Genomic DNA, 18,693 nt, shown 5'->3' with positions numbered 1-18,693 from the left:
CGCACACTGGCAGTATGTGGGCGTGGCTCTATAAGACAGTGAGCTGCTGTCAGAAACGCAGTTTGTTCTCTGAAGTCGTGGCAGTAGAGCAAACTGCTGCAGAAGCGCGCACAGACCGCAGACTCATCAGATAACAGCGCCTCGTTTTTTCTCGTCTTTATCTCATCAGAGTTTTACGTAAAGCGTGATCTTCTTCTTCTTCTTTTCCATTTCACTGTTTAAATTGTGAAACAGCTCGTGGGTGTTTGGCCGGGACACAGAGCAGCCACGGAGATGTGAGCACCAGCGTCCCGGGACGTCATCGAGGTCAGCAGTCATCAGCTGTGGACTGTTACATGAGATCACTCCTGTGCCGCCTTTGTGCATCTGCGGCTCTCGGGCACACTCGCTTTCATTTATAACTATGAACATTAAGATATGCGCACTTGTTGTAATTTGCGCCTGATCTACTTTAATAGCGCGTTCTGTTTTATTTATTTGCAAAAACCTGTTTTAAAAGCCTTATTGCGCTTCAAAGTTGCTCTCGAGGAGTTCTCGATGGTGTTTGTTTTTATGCGAGAATCCACTATTTAAAAGCGTGACACTCTTCACAGTTTTTGCACGTCTCGTTCACGCGGAATTCGTAACCGGAGTCTTCAGTAATCATGCAGCGCGAACGCCTGCTCAAAGTTTTGGTGATCGGCGACCTGGGAGTTGGCAAAACGTCCATCATAAAGCGCTACGTCCACCAGGTGTTCTCCCAGCATTACCGGGCCACCATCGGAGTGGACTTCGCACTCAAAGTGCTCAACTGGGACCATAAAACAGTGGTGAGGCTGCAGCTGTGGGACATCGCCGGTACGTGAACCATACTGTTATTGTTTTGTGGGTGGAATATCAACTAATGACACACCGCTGTTTGGCTTAAATGTACCTGCACGGGTTAATGCTCACTCACTCACCCACTCAAGAAACACTATCACGAAAGGTTTTAGTTGTACATGTAGAGATGACAACTCTCCACTCAACCAAACCCAACGTAAATATCTGGATATTTTTCCAAAACACGTCAGATCCACACCAAATTTTATTCAGCTGTTCCTTTGCGCATGCGCCATGTTGCTACCAAGTTTCATGAAAATCGGCTCCTAATGACCTCAGCAAACCAATAAAAAGTTAACTTCACCCCCCCCCCCCCCCCTTTTTCTGTGTCCCTCAGAACTATGCAAGCTTCAAACGTCCATCGAGGCTGAAAGGTCAAAGCTGTATCTCAGTAATGCCAAAGTGAACTCTACTGTCTTCTCAGCCACATACAAGTACACAGAGAGACAAAACTATGAAGCTTAGGGTCCACGGTGCACACAAAGTGCAATTAGAACAAGAAATAGAGACCAGTGCAAGTACGGACAACAAGTAAGGAGGTAATAAACCAGGAAAGTTGGGCTGCATGCATTATCTTTAATATAGCGTTGCTCGACCTACAGCGACTATAGAAAGATGTGACCAGTAATGTGCAACGTATACAGGACCCGCATTTCATAAGGACTTCCTTTACAGATCCTCCAAAGAACCTGTTGCTCCACAGGCATGCAGACAAATAGCACTGAAAACATGACCTTGGCCGAGTTCCCCTTTCACCAGCTGCACCAGCAGACTGATGTTTACTCAGAACTGCATCCGTACTTGTAACCCAATAATACGAGCCCACGAATCTGAAGGCATACTGCTGCAGTGAAAGCAAAGGGACTGACCACGTCACGTCATCCACCACTGACTAAACATGACATAGAGATAGAGAGAGCAGTGTGAGGGTCATAGTCACGTACAGCCGTCTTCATCCATAAGCTTGGGGGTCATTTTGGGACAGTCGGGTCAGGATTACTTACAGTAGAGTGTCTTGAACACAGCACACGGCAGGACACACAAGACGTCAGCTGCTGCCGTCGCACCCAAGCAGAGTCTGGTACACAGATTCTTTAACCTGCCAGCTTCCTCACCTCATCCTGTTCCTCATCCTTGTGTGGATGTGAGGAAGTTGGCAGGTTAAAGATGTCTAATAGGACTGCACTGGATACATGCACCTGTTCTGGGTAAAGTCTAGGGAAAAAAAACATCTTTAGGAAAATTCAAGAATGTAAACAATGTGTATAAGACAGAGACAAAGTTAGAGAGACACGACCGAGATGGTTTGGACATGTGCAGGAGAGGGACACTGGATATACTGGACAAAGCAGGAGGGCCACAGAGGAGTTTCATGGATGTGATGAAGGAGGATCATTGTAATAGATGAGGATGCAGATTATCTATTGTAACAACAGAAGAAGAAGATGGGTTTTGTTACTTAATCAATAATCTTAGAATATTTCCGAACTTGCAGTGTGTATTTTTTTTTGTCCTGCATGATTATCACGCAGTCAGACTCCACTCCTGTGTAAGACACATGCACTGTGTTGCTTTGTGGAAAACTTTCTTTTAAAATGGCACAAATGTTAAAACGTACTCCCATACAAAGATGCACTCTTTATAAGCAGACGTCTTCCATTCATAATAAGTACAGATATCTTCAACGAGTCCCTCAAACACATTTATTAGGTGAATTACATGTTTCACTTCTGGTTCTGCAACATGTCATGTTGTAGATGGCTGAGGGGGAGATAACTGTGTTTACTTCCCCTGTGAATTTAGAGAGACTTTCCTCTGACATCAGAAGCATAACGCAGCATAAAAGTAACAGAATCTTAAAGTCAAGTTGAGTAAATTCCCAGAAGCTCGGAGATCACAGAGTGGTCAGTGGTATGCTGCTCCTGGAGCTGTGGCGTATGCCGATGCTGCAAGAGTAAGCCAACATGTGACAGCGTCAGGCATCTGTTAGAAAGTACTTTGTAGCTCCTGCATACTTTAAAAAAGTACCACTATAGATATAAACAAACTCGCTCAAAGTTAAGCAAATGCATCTGTACTGTGCACAATGCAAGTAAGCAGTAAACCCCAGAACAAACGTGTAGTAATCTGCATTTTCACACTCTTCAGCTTTTTGCTGATGCATCTAACAATTATGTTGCATGATTTGAGAAGTGGCCTTGAAAAAAAAATGTGGTCAGCCATCATTCCTGCAGAGGCACATAACAAGCTGTCTGTATTCAGCTTATAAAACCCTCCCATGTGTCTCTCTAATTGCATGTAATTAGATTTTTTTGGAACTCCTTTCTTTCCGGTCTCACTGCTGTCTCCCTCTCCCTCTCACACACACAGACACACAAAGACACACACGCTGTGTGTGCTGAGTGACGTGCCAGCTGATAAGAGTTATCATTTAAATGAAAAGGTCCGGCTGAGGCTTTCTAGGCGGACTTTAGCAGCGAGGCAGGTCACGACTTGCTGCTAAACGACAATGAAGCTGCAGCGGTCACACAAACAGCCGGCATGTTGTCCTCACGGTGTGGATGTGGTGACTGTACAGCTGTTCTGTGCTGGCCTTTCTCAATGTAGGGAAGCCGGTTGTTCAGGGTCACGAGGAGCGTTTTCAAGTCACAAAGTTTTTGCATTTTCCCATTTGAATGTTTTATAGTTACAAATGTCAAGATAAAAAAATGTGAGTTGGTGTACGTTCTTTTTAGGTCAGCCTTCACAGAGTGCTTTTACATAGATGTTCTGTCTGTATAATCATTTTTTTATAAGTTATAATCTCTTCTTTTTGCGTTTTCGTTTCTGATATGGTGACATCACGACTTCCCTCACCCACAAAAAAACATGGTGTTTATGACTTTAACATAGTAGGCGTTGTGTGTGATAGACAGATTTTATTATTGTTGTTGTCTTTGTTTTGTTTTTAGTTGTCATGTTTGCTTTCCATGCTGGTTCCAATCCATAGGAGCCAACAATCAGATGACACCCCCATGATCTAGCATTTTGGCAACAGAAGGAAAGAAAAACTCCCTCTTAACAAAAAGAAATGTCCAGCAGAACCAGACTCAGGGACCGGCGGCCATCTGTCAGGGGTGAGGGGGAAGACGGGGAAAAGACACGCTGTGGAAGAGATTTAGATATTAATGATAACGCTGATTAAATGCAGAGGGGTGTATGAGCTGCCTGTTGGGTGGAGCTCTCACGTGGTGTTGGCTCTGCCTGTCGCATTATACACATAGGATGCAAGAGCGATGTCAGTCTCGTAGGAGCACAACAACAACAAAAAAAAAAGGATATTACACATGTTCTGGTCTATTTACATAAACTGTTATATACAAAAAAAAATAATGATCATGTGTACATTTACCTTTGAGTGAACGCGGTCTCCTGGTTTTTAGATTGCCGGACTTGCTTATTTTAAATTCTGAAAACACTGGTCATTGGTGGTGTTGACCTCTGACCTCATACTATTAGTACTGATCAGATGGTGTGCAGAAAAAACAGGGAAAGGTACCATCTGCTTTTAGGAGACAGTTTGTGTGCTCGGTGTTTGGGCGCATGCGCAGGGTTGTGTGTCTGTGTGTCAGATGCTCCACTGCTGATTCACCGGTATATTGGGATCATGTGGAGCAAGTTAGTTTCCAGGATAGAGACTTAAATGTTCACACACATGCTTCTCTCATTTGCAACATTTTTTTAACAAGTGTGTGTGTGTCTGTCAGCAGTGAGAAGAACATATGCAGTTCCTGTATACCAAAAAAAAGAAAAAGTGTCTTATTGTGCTGTGAAACTAGGGCTAAATGTTTGATACTGACAAAGATGTTAGTTATTATTATGAAAAGTGACCAGTTTTAGTATTAATGGTGTGACCTTCAGAAACCGATGTGATCACCTAAGCTATCATCACTTTAGATGGCTTGGGTGGGTTGGTGCTGTGGCTTATCTCAGACTCTGGCTGGTCTGTTGTGCTTTTTTGTCTTCATTGTTGGTTGAGTGAGGTGCTCGTGCTGGGCTTTGAGAAATCCAGCGGGACTACACTTAGTGGGGAAGACGGGTGCTGCCTTCTGTGTGGGGTTCCAGTCAACATGGGTCCCAGATCCGCTGTTCCTCACCTCCTCGAAATGGGGGGTGCTTTGCTGGCTCTCTCCTTCCAGGCCTAGTCCTCTCCTTCCCGCGCTTCCTCTGACAACACATCACTCACAAAAATAGGACTGGTTGGACCATTCAAGTGGCTTTGCTGGGTGTGGTGTGTGGTCATCTGTTTCTCCCTTTTTAATGACACCATAGTCATTACATCTCACCACACATCACCGTACATGTAGGATCTTTGGAGGCAGGAGCACTACCCAGAGGTAGGTAGGCAGACTGACTGACAGACTGCCTTTCAATTTTACGTAAAACGTAGAGACTGAGGCTTTTAGGGATAAGCATTGATAAGCACTGTCTCTGGCTCGTGTCACATTTCTCCCCTCTAGTTTTACTCACTTTCTACCTCTCTGCTAGGTCCGGGTCTGTAACATTGCGATCTCTCAAACTCATTTTTCAAGTATGGTCTGTGGCAAACACACAGTCACTCATATCCTATCATATGCTGCGAACACATAGCAAAATTGTATATTTGTTTATGTACCTCCCTCTGTTTTGTCTTTTTTGGCGCTGTGTGCTTTCTTACAGAAGCAGCGTTGTCTGTTCACCATTGCTCCCGTTCTTCTCTCCTTTTTTTCTGCTTTGTCTCTGCTTTAAAAATTTTTTTAAAAAGTCTCTTCTGTAAATTAACGTTGGCCTGGGTTTGTCTTCTGTTTTCTTTAAAAAGGGCAGGAACGATATGGCAACATGACCCGTGTGTACTACAGAGAGGCCGTGGGTGCGCTCGTCGTCTTCGACATGACCCGGCTGTCCACGTTTCAGGCCATCCTTAAATGGAAAGGAGACCTGGACTCAAAGGTAAAATATCAGAGATGAAGGAGGTGGAGAATTGAGAAGAGGAGTGTGGTGGGAATTAGGGCTGCCACAAACGATTATTTTGATAGTCGACTAGTCACCGATTATTTTTGTGATTAGTTGACTAATCAGGTCATGCGTCTATTGGATGTAAAACGTACAGCTTATTGCACCAGCAGCATCTACTCTTATATAACTATTAGCTTACAGCTTTAAGTGTTTAAGGTATGTGCTAACTAAAAGTAAAGACAAGATGACAGTTTATTAAACGTTTAACAAAATTTGCAGATTGTCTCGGTGGAGTTTAATAAACTCGGCCGTCTATTCTTTCCATGTAAAGGACACTGGAGTAAATTCTCTACCATCTCACACTTCTGTTTAATCAGTTCTCTGTTTGACCTTTATTCAGCTGTGTAAAAACTATAACTTTAATCTCAGCCAAACCGATTTACTGAGGAACAAATAAAACACTGAAAAAACAATAACATTTTTAAATTATCTGAGTGACTTGCATATCATGTTTAACCTGAGTAGCGAAACACCACAGGGGGTTGAAAACGATTTGCTAGGAGTCCGGTGTTCTCACCGGCTCTAGTGACCCTTGAACCTTCTAGCTATCGAGCTGGTGGGTAACAGACGTCTCCGAAAATGTCGGAGCGTTTTTGCAAATATGTGATGTCTTGATAAACCGAGCAGATATTTGAAGTTTACACAGCTACATTCTCGCCTGAAAATATGTTAAAAGTTTATTTTGTGACCCAGAAAGTATAATGGGGCTTTGGAGTTGACGTCACGCTGTATTGTGGGAGCTCGGCGCCATCTTCCGGGTCCATAAATCAAAACGAACACTGTGTTGGAACGACGACGACAAGAAACATGCTTAAAAGCAGCTCAAAAGAAAACGGATGGTATAGAGACATATTACATCCAGAGGCGAAGCAGCGGTACTTGAAAAAATAGAGTGCATCGCAAATGTGGACCCATATGAAATACAGCAGTGGAGTAAAGACCCAGACGACTTACCGCCACTGTCCTACCCCAATATCTTCACATATCTGGGCGATCGTGGCTCAAGAGTTGGCAGTTCGTCTTGTAATCGGAAGATTGCCGGTTCGAGCCCCGGCTCGGACAGTCTCGGTTGTTGTATCCTTGGGCAAGACACTTCACCTACTGCCTGCTGGTGATGGCCAGAGGGGCCGATGGCGCGATATGGCAGCCTCGCTTCTGTCAGTCTTCCCCAGGGCAGCTGCGGCTACAACTGTAGCTGCCTCCACCAGTGTGTGAATGTGAGAGTGAATGAATAGTGGCATTGTAAAGCGCTTTGAGGGGTCCCGAAAAGCGCTATATAAATGCAATCCATTACTATTATTATATCTTGTTTGTGGAGTAAGCGCTTACACTGCAAACCAGTTTTGTAATTACAAATCACTGGAGGCGCACATCCAATTTACAAATGGCTGGGTGCAAGATTTGGCTATTTTCAAGCCGCCAAACTGTGAGTACGTCGTCATTCAAACCAAGGTAAGTCAGCTGGAGTGCATCGAGTGTAATTGACATGGTTCACCCCCTACCACAGTTGATGTTATACATTTATCAATGAACTGCTAAAATCTCGTTGTCATATTACCCTAAAGTTGATGCAAACTACCACATTGATAATCGGGCAAGATATTACAGCCATTTCATAGGCAGGTTTCCCTACAGTTGTGCGAAAGAATTAGCGAATCATTACATAGCACGTATGTCTGCAAAGTCACTCCATTCGATGTTTGTTCGCAATTTCTATAACCTCCGAGACCACCAACGATAATATTATTAAGCTATAAAGAGTGATATGAACATATATAGAACTTACCGGAATGAAAATGTCCGGTAAGTTAAATGAAATCTGGAGATGGAAGCGAACTGGATACCAGTTCGTCTCACGGCTGCTATCCAGGCTAGACGCCTTCGTTTGGGTCCGCTATATGAGCTCCCAAATGTTGCTTCCAGGTTGGGAAAGAATAAAAAGACAAACCATTTTTAAGCTTATTCCTGTGCCGGTTGTGCGATCGAACATTGCAGCCGACCACACAGCAAGTACGAACCATGGCTGTTGTGTGTGCTTTTGCTCCTTTGTGGCTTGCGCTTTGTTTGAACCTGGAAAATGGCGCATCAGGCCAAAATCCTTTCCACGCCCACCCCTGTGACATCACGCTCCAAAGCCCTATAAGAGTAATATTAAAACTAACTAGCTGCTGCCATTGTTGAAAACTGGAATTGGCTGGGCCGCGCTATGAATTCTGGGACACAGCTTCTTCTTCTGGGTTTAACGGCAGCTGGCATCCTTGTACATGCAGTGCTGCCATCTTCTGTTTCAGTCCGTTATTACACTCTTAAATCCTACTACTTATCTCTCCATGTTTTGGGATCTTACAAAGCTTAAAACGACGTGTCAACTATTAAATTAATTGTCAACGATTTTAATAGTCTACGTAATCGTGACTAATCGACTAATTGTGGCAGCCCTAGTGGGAATAAGGCAAGTCGAGTCCACGGGTCATAGTTTTGAGCCATCTTTATTGACCGCGGCTGCAGCGTCTCACGGCTTGATGTATTGCATCACATCAAATACACCACCACTTGCACCACTTTTTGTAGTCAGCGGGCATGTTTGCAGATGCCGCGCAGGTGCGTCCGCCCTCCCTGCATGGCACAGCAAGCCACGCCCCACCACAAGGAGTTCGTGAAGGAGGAAATGAGTGCAGTTTAAAAAGTTTTAAGAAATGTATTTCTTTGCTCTGAATAAAAATCTACAAACTTGGGGCTGAGGCAAATAAATTTGCATGAATCAGGGTGAAAAATCTAATATTGTTGTAGGATTGAAGTAAATCAGACTTTCTGAAAAAGTTGGAACATTTTAAAATGTTAATAAAAACAATAGCAAAACAAAGAAAAGCCCAAGAACCTCTGCTCATATTTACTTCTGAAAAACTCTGCCTCTTTTTTCTACTCAATCATGTGACCAATCTGTTGGCAGTAAACCTAATTAGCTGCAAAATATTCCTTCAGCTGTTTCTTTCTAGTGTTTTGCTGCACACATCCCAACTTTTTCGAGACATGTTGCTGCCACTGGATTCAAAATAAGCAAATCTTTTTACACAGCATCTCTACTTTTTGGAATTTGGGTTGCACATAATCTTAATGTAGTTTATTAACCAGAGTCTAGCATAACTAATGGTTTGTTTGGGGGCTCATGCTCAACAGGTTAAACAGACAAGCCCAGATCAAGTCACTAGGCTTTGTTTCCTCTTTCTCTAATAATCAAACATGTGATACAGGAATGCGCACAATCATGCACACTGGAGAGCCCTTACTTAAAAAAGGCACCTTATAGCTTCACTAGAAGCTTATATTATATGAAAAATAAATAAGAAAAAGTTTTTTTTCATGTTTTTCTTTTAACTTAAGATGATAAATCACAGAAGCTTGTTTACTTGCTAGTGTTGGCTCTATTTCACTTTGCAGATTGTAACTGATCTCAGAGCAGTGAAAGCAGTGTTAGAGGCAGCACATCAGGTTAAAGTGAAAGACCAACATTTCTCCACAGTATGCATGTGCTTTGTCTCGCAGCTTGAAAACCTCTAGCCATTGTTGGCAGGATACCTATGCCTGTAAAACTGATGCACTGCATATTTCAGTGGAACCTAAGCCAATTAGAGTTGAGCCTGCTTCCAGAGACAGTGGTCAACTGTGCCAACAAGATGTCAACAATTTAAACGATAGATGCAAACAAGCAACAGGAGAAGCTTTATGACAGAGCACTGTCTGAGATAAAAGAGTGGTCACTTTACTTTGGCTTTAATTGATGTCTATTTTTATATTTTACTGAACAATTGCCTGCCTTGTTTGTGTTGGTGGAAAGCCACTGCTTAAAGTTAAATGTTGTGTTTTCATCCTGATTTAGCCCAAAAAAAAAAAAGTGGTTTCTCAATAGTTGTGCATCCCCTTTTCTGTTTTCCTGTTGTTGGTGGTGGAGGTTTTGTTTTGTGTTTTTGTTTGTTTGTTTGTTTGTTTGTTTGTTTTTACTTCACTTTTCCTTGTTTAATTAATTTTGGAAGTACTGTATTCAGGATAGCTAGCCTAGTTTGTGACTCAGCAATGTCAGGGGAACGCAGCAGGTGAGATAAAGACCGTTGTATTCTACACATATCATTTTGTTACGATATATATGTTTTGATAATATATGTATTCAAGATCTAAAAATAATGGGAAATAAACTTTTGTACATTTTTGTGTGTTAATTTTTTGTTTAGTTTTTTCTTGATTTCCCCTAATCCCCAGAATCCCTGTTTGCTAATCTGGGCTATTTTCCAGTTTGGTCATGAGGAAGCAGTCCTCAAATGACCAGCTTACTGTCAGCTTAGTATCAAATGACAGACAGCTGACTGACTGACTGATTTCATTTGCCACTTCAAAGCAGTAGAAGTACTTTACACAAAAGTGAAGTTGTTTTGTTTTTTTCTTTTACACATCCAGCAGTTAAAGAGTTATATTTGGAGGTGTATTTCTTTTTTAAATCTTGTTTTTAAAATACTTTTCACTGAAAAAGAAGAGACCTCAATAAAGAAATTAAGGAGAAGAAAAACAAGTATAAAACAAAGACCACAAGTCAAGGCTATATATAGTGTGTGTATATGTGTGTTTCCTTGTGAGAAATGTCTCCTTTATTACCTACAGTGTTTTACCAGCTTGATGCTAACTATGTTCAAAGATCTTCGGTGAGGCTTAGAGCTTCTTCTGGACAGATACAAATTACGCTTTGAGGGCTATAAGATTGGGGAAAAGCACATTTGCATACATTACAGCTTAACATTGAAACACTGAGCTGAAACTGTAATGCTCAGCAGGGGCTGCAGACAGAGGCCCATCCCTGCAAGCAATCCCTTTTATATTGTCATCTTACTCTCAGTGCCCTCTGCCTATCAACTATGTAATAGATAGCCAAATCAGTATTTATTTTTTTTATCACTGTATTACAAGCCTGATGCCTCTCTGATATCAATATAGATGAGTAAATAGGCATAACAAAACAGAAAGATGTCATCACTTAATGCTGCTGTATCCCTTCACAAACTGCAGATTACAGTGAAGCACTTCAAATTGAGGCTCATCTACTGGAAGCTTCGACAGGTCTTTGTTGCTTCATCATGAATTATTTTCATTGCATTTCTTTTTCCATCTTCCTCTGGGATTCATTAGGTTGCCCTCAGCAATGGGAGGCCAGTTCCAGCTGTTCTGTTGGCCAACAAATGTGACCAGCGGCGTCATGGTTTGTGCCCCAAGCTGCCCAAACTGGAGAACTTCTCCAAAGAGTACGGATTTGTCGACTGGTATGAAACCTCTGCCAAGGCAAGATGAGATTATTTTCTGTTTCTGTCTTCCTGTCAGCATTTAATGGGTGTTAGATTTGGTCACAATAAACAAGCCACACCCCCTGTCTTACTGTAATGCTTATAGTTTAGCATGTGTATATATGTCCGTGTGTATCGCTTCCGCAACTGGTGTGCCAATCTTAACAAAACTTTGCATGATTATCATCACATATACAGTTATTATTCTCATTATCATTCTGATTATTATGATTAAGGTTTTTTTTTAAAAAAAGAAAGGAAAAAAAATGTTTTCTTATATCCCAATTCTTCAGATTTCCATATTCATCACTCCCCTGCAAATCTGATGTCACATTCTCTGTTTGCGTTTGTTTCACATGTCACGATCAGCGTATGTCCCCGTTTGTAACTTAACGGTCACCAAAGTTTGTATCCAGGGGAAAATTTAGTTTTTTGACCAATAAATACAGAATGAGAAATTTAAAAAATGCTGTAGGCAGCTGGTAATGTAAGGCTGTAAAAATGTTTATTTCTGCTGCACAGTTGTGCATTTTACCATGGGAGTCAATGGGGACCGACTCGCTTTTAGAGGCAGCCTCAAGTGGCCACTAGAGGAACTGCAGCATATAGCACGCCTGCGATGGCTTCATTTTTTCTTAGCCCTGGTGTCATGAATCAAATGAGTGTTTGGAACCCAAATGGAGGTTGGTTTTAGGTAAGGCTTTATTTTGCATTGTTGAATTTTCACCAGAAAAGTCCACCAGAAACACAAACACGATCCAAAACTTAGTGGAAAACGCGCATAGAGGAAGCTAACAAACGCTGAAACCAAGACTGAGAGGAAGACTGTTATGTATTCGCAAGGGTGACAAGAGGCAGGTGACAGTAATCTAAGACAATGAGACAGAAGGGGAAGTAAAACTAAACACACTCTAGAGACAAGACAACTATTAATATAAAACAAGAAGTGAGAACTGTAACTAAACAGAGAACCACCGACAATTAGAAGAACTTCGTTGTCTTATCCAGGAAACATCCAGAATGAATAAAACTGAGGAATATATTTAATTAATTAAGAAAAAACAAAATACTAAAATACTCCAGAAACTATTAAACTTAATACACATGTGCTGCTGTAACAATTGAACAATTGGGATTAAAAAGTTATCTATCAACCAAAGAAATAATTCAACCCCAAAGCTTCAAAAGCCCACAGTCTGACCTGGGGTGATGACACCCAGAGGGGTTGAAAACAGTGTTGTCAGCACCGTCTCATTTACACACTGGCCCTTTAGAAAAATAAAGCATGTCTTCTTCTAGGCTGTTAGAAGAAAAGAAGTTAGGTACATCACGTTATAGTGAATGCCATGTTCACATAATATCCAGTTATATAAGTTTTCAATATTCAGTCACAGCTGGCTCTCGTAGCTGCCAACTTGCAGAATTCAATTAGTTCGGCTAAAAGTACCAACAGAAAAACTTGGAATTCAGTTAAATCTTAAAAGGAAATAAAAGTGAGAACACAGCGCTTACTGTGGCACTTACTGTTGATCCAATTTATTTAAATTATTAAATTGAAGGTGGAAGGCTGGAAGCGCAGCTTTTCATTCTTCACCTTACAGAACCTTCAAAGCCTCATGTCCTCTTTTTACCCGTTACATAACAGAAACAAGTTTACTCATAATGAAATGAAGTAGACTTTAGTGAGTTTCCTTTTTTAGTAGATGTTGTAGACAAAAAGAGTATTTGATCAGTTATTTAAAGACGTTAGTTAATATTTTAAATATTTCACCTTTACGATGGAAAAAATGATTAATATAGATGTTCAGCTGTAGCTGCTCCCATTAAAGATTATCAAAGTTTCAGGTAATGAAGTTTCAGTGTATGTGCCAAAAGCTCAGGATTCAGACAACCGTGAATGCTCCATTTCAATGTTTGTTTACTCTTTTACTCATGTCAGCAATAGCTGAGATCCCTAATACGGTCATCACAGGCACACATAAGCTCCACCCCCTGCTGTTCAAACCCTTTGTTTCCAGTGGGCACCCAATCAGAATAAAGTTGCCTTAAAGAGACGGTGGTCTTAAAGAGAAAGGAGTTAAATGATTAGAACGAGAAGATCTTTATTGCCATTAAATGAATGAGCATACAGAAATATTTCATCTCCCTACGGTTCACAACACACACAAGAAAATAGGAATTGCTGCTAAAGGGCTGCAATACAAACTCAAAAAAAGCAAATTGGTAATAAATAATAATAAAATGAGTTGGCATAAGAGGAACAGAATGGCAACTTGTTAAAGCAATCACATGATTTTGTGTGGACTGATTTAATCCACAATAGTGTTTGTAATGGTAGTTGTATGATTTTGTACTGTTAGAGGGAAAGTTGTGAACAGAACGTACTGGGTAAGCGGTATCTCTCGAACTCAAGAAAGCTGCGTTTTAAAAAAAGAAGCCACATGGCGATGGCATAGATGAACGCGTTCTCTATTGCACATCTTTGCATTGTTTTTTGTTGCTGTTGTTGTTCGGGTCTGCAGGAAGTATATCTGTGTTTTCTTTGTGACTGCTAATGTGTCTCTTCCTTGTTAGATAATCTTTGCTGCACCAAGGCAACTGTAAATCATGCAAAGCAAATTTAGGACAAAATGAAGTTGAAGCTGTGGTTCCCAATAGGTCACCATTCTATTGAAAATGCACCCTTTTCCAGCTGTTCTGGACTCTGCAGACATGTGCGCAGAGATGCCCAAACCTCCCTGTCCTCAGCCACCTCCTCCAGCTCTTAGAGACAAAGCACTGAGCCATTCCCAAGCCGGTCCTGGGGTAGACTTAGGACACCAGTGTGTCCTAAGTCTACCCCAGGACATACAGGAAGTGGCTCACTTAGCTGGGTCCCTTTGACAGATTAGCACCTCCGAAATGACCAAGTTCCTAACTCTATCAATAAGCTGAGCACAGCCACCCTTCAGAGAAAGCTTGTTCCTGCTGCTTGTGTCCATTATCTCTTTCTTTGGGTCATTACCCAGAGCTCTTTTAAATCCAAACAAGACGAGTTTTAGTCATTCGTCCAAGTTTTTCCTGATTGATTAAGCTCCTTAAGACAACCCTTAAATACTTAAATGGACAATATGGTGGATTTTACTGTTAAGACATTTCTCTATTTCTACCTCCATTGACCTTCTTCAACCCTTCAGCTTCATCCTACCTCTCTCTCTCTCTTTCTCTCCCCAGGACAACACCAACATCGACGCTGCCATCACATGCTTGGTGAAAAGCATCATGTCTGTGGAAGAGGAGAGAGCGTTGGATGAAGCCACCAGTGGCGCCTGTAAGGGCGATCCAGATGGCAGCGTTCTTGTTCTGCCTCGCTTTGACTACAACACAAAGGAGAAGGGACTCGGTGGATGTTCGGGGTGCCTGTCAATTAAACCGAAACAAGACCAGGACTGAAGGACTGTCTGAACCAAAAGACTGCAGGGACATGCAGAGGATGGTGTGGATGACTTCGCTCTCCATCACCTTCTCCTCACTGACTTTTCCTGAGAGAATTTAATAGAATTGATGTTTCTGGGTTGTTGGGGGGTTTTTTGGGTTTTTTTAGATTTTTCAGGAAAAAAAATCCATATAACATTTTTAACCAAATAATTAAGTTGTTGTGTTTTTATATCAGACTCTGATTCAAAATGAGTTCAGTCATTGCAACAATCTCTTATTTGGAGAATGTGACCAATAGCACCTTTTATGGCTTTTAAAGGAAATTTGTCAAAATAATGTTTTCCCAAAATTTGTATTTATCTTGTCTGATATTTTTTTTTTTTTTTTTTGCATTGATGCTTCTATTGTAGCAGAACTTTGTCCAACAAGTGTTTTTTAGTCTTTAGTCTTTAAATTGCTTTGAGTTATGACTGTTTTGTAAGTTACTACTGTTTGCCTTAGAGCAGTGCCAAGTAGCTCCTTATTGTTCATTTTTAATATTTAATTAAAAGATTTGTTGTTCTGTATTTGATCTTTATTTGTTAAAAAACAACAACTTTATGTATAAAATGGAGTATTTCTTAATGTTTACAGGGGGAAGCTGTGTTCAGCTAAAGGAGATGAGTTTAAAGGCCGTTGTATATGCTTTTGACCACTAGTGGTGCTATAGAGCAGTGGTTTTCTTTCTGTTTATATCTCAAGATCCTGTCTGTCTGAGATTGAGGAGGGTTATTTGAAGTGTGCTTTTCATGTAAGCTGTAATGTATAGCATATTATTAGCCAAGAAATATACCAAACTGTGACTTTTTATAGAGCTTAAGGAGCCACAGACATATTAAGAGTGGAATAGGGTTCATCTGTACCGACAATTTTTCTGCCATGATTGTCCACAATTCACTGTTTATTGGCGCTCTTCTCAGCACCACAGAGATCACTTGATGTTTGTATTGTTTTAAGATAATTAACTGAATAGTGCTTTTATGGTACACGTAATAACCGTGCATTTGTTTTTGTTTTTATTACTCGTTCAGGAGAATACTGCAGCAATTACCAGCACTGTAACAACAAGCAAAATTGGACATGGCAGGTGGTGCACAAAGCAACCAGTGTATACAGGTATACGCTTTAATCTTTAGCAGGAACTGTTCCTGTTTGTTGGGAATTATAGTTTATTTAAAACAATTGCACCGCTATTAATGTACACAAAATGGGCGATGTGCAGTAGATCACGGTACTGTCCAAACATCTTTGGCCACAACTCATTTCTGTATATCTAGTTGGAAAAGTGTAGTATAAAAGCGCAAACCAGAGTTTGTATAATTGTACTTCTCTCCTGGCCTCCTCCAGACTTTGACAAAAATGTCAAATTTGGATTAATCAGCTCATCAGACAACAGGGTTTTTTTTTCCCCAGTAATTTCCATACCTCAGCCTTTTCTCTACCTTAAAAATAATTTCTTGACAGCCTCCCTTTCACTGACCATTGATGAGGCTTCAGTGATGAGCTGAAAGGCCAGATGTATCTCTCACATCCTGATCCTGGTGAATTTTCAATGATAACTGAATTATTGATGTAAAATTTAAATTAAATTAAAGTCAGATTGAAGGTGAATCACAACAACTCTTTACTCAATTGTAGAGCCATTATAAGCAAATTTGATTTACATTATGGTTCATTTATTGATGTTAAATTTAACCGTCAGGGGTTGCATTAAGGAGTGGCCTCACTATTGGTCTTAAACCAAGGGTGTCAAATATAAGGCCCAGGGGCCAGAGTCAGACCCACAATGACTCCAATCTGGTCCACTGGACAGGTTTGGACAATGTGAATGAGGGCATACATTTTGGACTTCTAACTGCAATTTCTTCTATTGTTTTTATGATTAAAGTTTGAGGTTTTTTACAATGTGTAACATAATCATTTTTTAAAAAAGAAAATACAATAGTAATAAAATAAAATGGGACATTTTCTGTGATTAAAAGTTTCTGTTTTATAATTTAAGGACATTATCAGTAATGACCAGAACGTTTTCTGTAATTTTACACATTTATTTCTTAAAGTTAGAGTCATGCTGACAGATTTCTCTTTTACTACGGCAGCATTTCTTTACCATGTAGAAAAAACGAGGCGCACTGTTGAAATTGTGCTTCTTTTTCTCATATTAAGATATCTCAGAGTTCAAACGTGCAGTTAAACTTCTCGACGCTGGCAGAGAGGCAAGTTTCACTGTTTCAGCCCACCTAACTAAAGTGAGCGCTACCTAAAATGATAGTCTAGCCTTAAACACTCCAATGGCGCCCCCTGGTGTTTTACTTGTGATGTTACAATTATGGATCAGGAAACAATAACAAGGAGCACTGTACAGTGTACCATTTAATCAGCATCAACTGCTTTTTTCTCCTTGATATAATCTTGTAAATAATAATTGTGTCAGTTAAAAATAGAACAGCTTGAACATTTTTGCAGTTTTTACTTTTATTTCTTTTCCATTCTTTACTTTTATGTCTTTCCAGACGAATACTTGTGAAATTACATAGAAACCATCAGAGTTCCTGTTACTCTACATGTCCGCACAGACATAACAGTGCTGCATGTTTACTGCTGAAACTATATGGCCAATGATACTGAAGCACAAAGCTGGCTATAGGCTATGCCCTTCCCTCACAGCTAACAGTAATGCTATACTAGTACAGGCTCTGGTTTGATCTCATATCAATCATTGTAATTCTATCCTTCCTGCCTTACCACACAGATTTCAGCAGATTCAAAATGCAGCTGTTGTGTTTTTATTAGAATAGCTTTCATAGGACCCCCTTCCTTTAGCAGCTTCACTGGCTTCATGTAAAATATGGCAATGATTTTAAGATTCTACTTCGTATTTTCAAGTCTCCATAATCTCTCTAATATTCTGCACATCTCCACTCCTTCCTGTACTCTGAGATCCTCCTCCTATTTTACTCTTTCCCACACCACATTTCCTTTCTGCTAAAGCATATAGTTAGGGCTGGATCAGGTGACCCTGAATCCTCCCTTACTTATGCTGCAATGGAGGATTCCCATGATGCATTGAGTATTTCCTTTTCAGTCAACTCACTCACTATGTGTTAATAGACCTCTCTGCATTGAATCATACCTGTTATTTATCTCTGTCTCTCTTCCACAGCTTCCATCTCACTCTTAACCTGGTTCTGCCGAAGGTTTCTTCCTGTTTTACCTTCCCACTGTCGCCAAAGTGTTTGTTCATAGGGGGTCATATGATTGTTGGGTTTTTCTCTGTATGTTTTATTGTAGGGTCTACCTTACAATATAAAGCACCTTGAGCTGGCTGTTGTTGTGATTTGACACTGTATAAATAAAACTAAATTGAAATTCACAATATTGGTCCTGTCCCTTTAATCTTTAAAGCCAGCCATAAAACACATTTTAATCTCACAGATTATGTTTGATTGTTATTTATTATTATACATTTTCAGACATTATTATTATTATTCTAGACCAAAATTTAAATAAAGACAAAACTATACATACATACATACATACTAGGGGTGCAACGATACAAAAAATTCACGGTTCGGTTCGGTTCGATACTTTGGTGTCACGGTTCGATATTTTTTCGATACAAAAAATGTTCATGCCTTTTTATTAATTTGTCATTTATTAAATTTCCACGGCACATTCTGCACCACCTCTCTGTGCGTTCATCATTTGTTTAAAGCCAGCTCACCTCCTGCAACCACTTTTCCGAGAATATGCGCTTCTTTTGTGGTTCGGACTCCTTCTGACATTTCTTTTGAGGTGGAGGAACATCACAGTAATTGCTTAAAGGAGCTTCTTCGACATCTTTAAGAGTTCTAAACAAATGTCTGTCCTCCTCCTGAAAATCTTATGTATGCAAACACGCGTTGCAACTTCTTATCTTGTGCGCGTTTTTTTATTTTGACAGCGAATGCGCACCTGCGGACCACTTATGTGCAGCCCTGGTTATTTAGCTCGTCATATTGCAGCCACAGAAATTCGT

The 18,693-nt window shown here is 40.5% G+C and overlaps 1 protein-coding gene across 1 annotated transcript; it reads left to right on the top strand.

The window, feature by feature from the left end:
- Positions 1-74: 74 nt before the first annotated feature.
- zgc:162171 (ras-related protein Rab-38) lies at positions 75-14,775 on the top strand. Its single transcript, XM_006807055.3, has 4 exons — positions 75-837; positions 5,699-5,829; positions 11,068-11,217; positions 14,433-14,775. Exons 1-4 carry the CDS (start codon positions 645-647, stop codon positions 14,649-14,651), a joined length of 693 nt encoding a protein of 230 aa, XP_006807118.1. The 5' UTR covers positions 75-644; the 3' UTR covers positions 14,652-14,775.
- The last annotated feature ends 3,918 nt before the right edge of the window (positions 14,776-18,693 follow it).

This window comes from Neolamprologus brichardi, chromosome 3, assembly GCF_056152115.1.
Source record: "Neolamprologus brichardi isolate AB-2024 chromosome 3, ASM5615211v1, whole genome shotgun sequence".
Lineage (NCBI taxonomy): Eukaryota > Metazoa > Chordata > Actinopteri > Cichliformes > Cichlidae > Neolamprologus > Neolamprologus brichardi.
The sequence above is the reverse complement of the archived record's forward strand: the minus strand, read 5'-3'. Positions and strand labels throughout refer to the sequence as shown.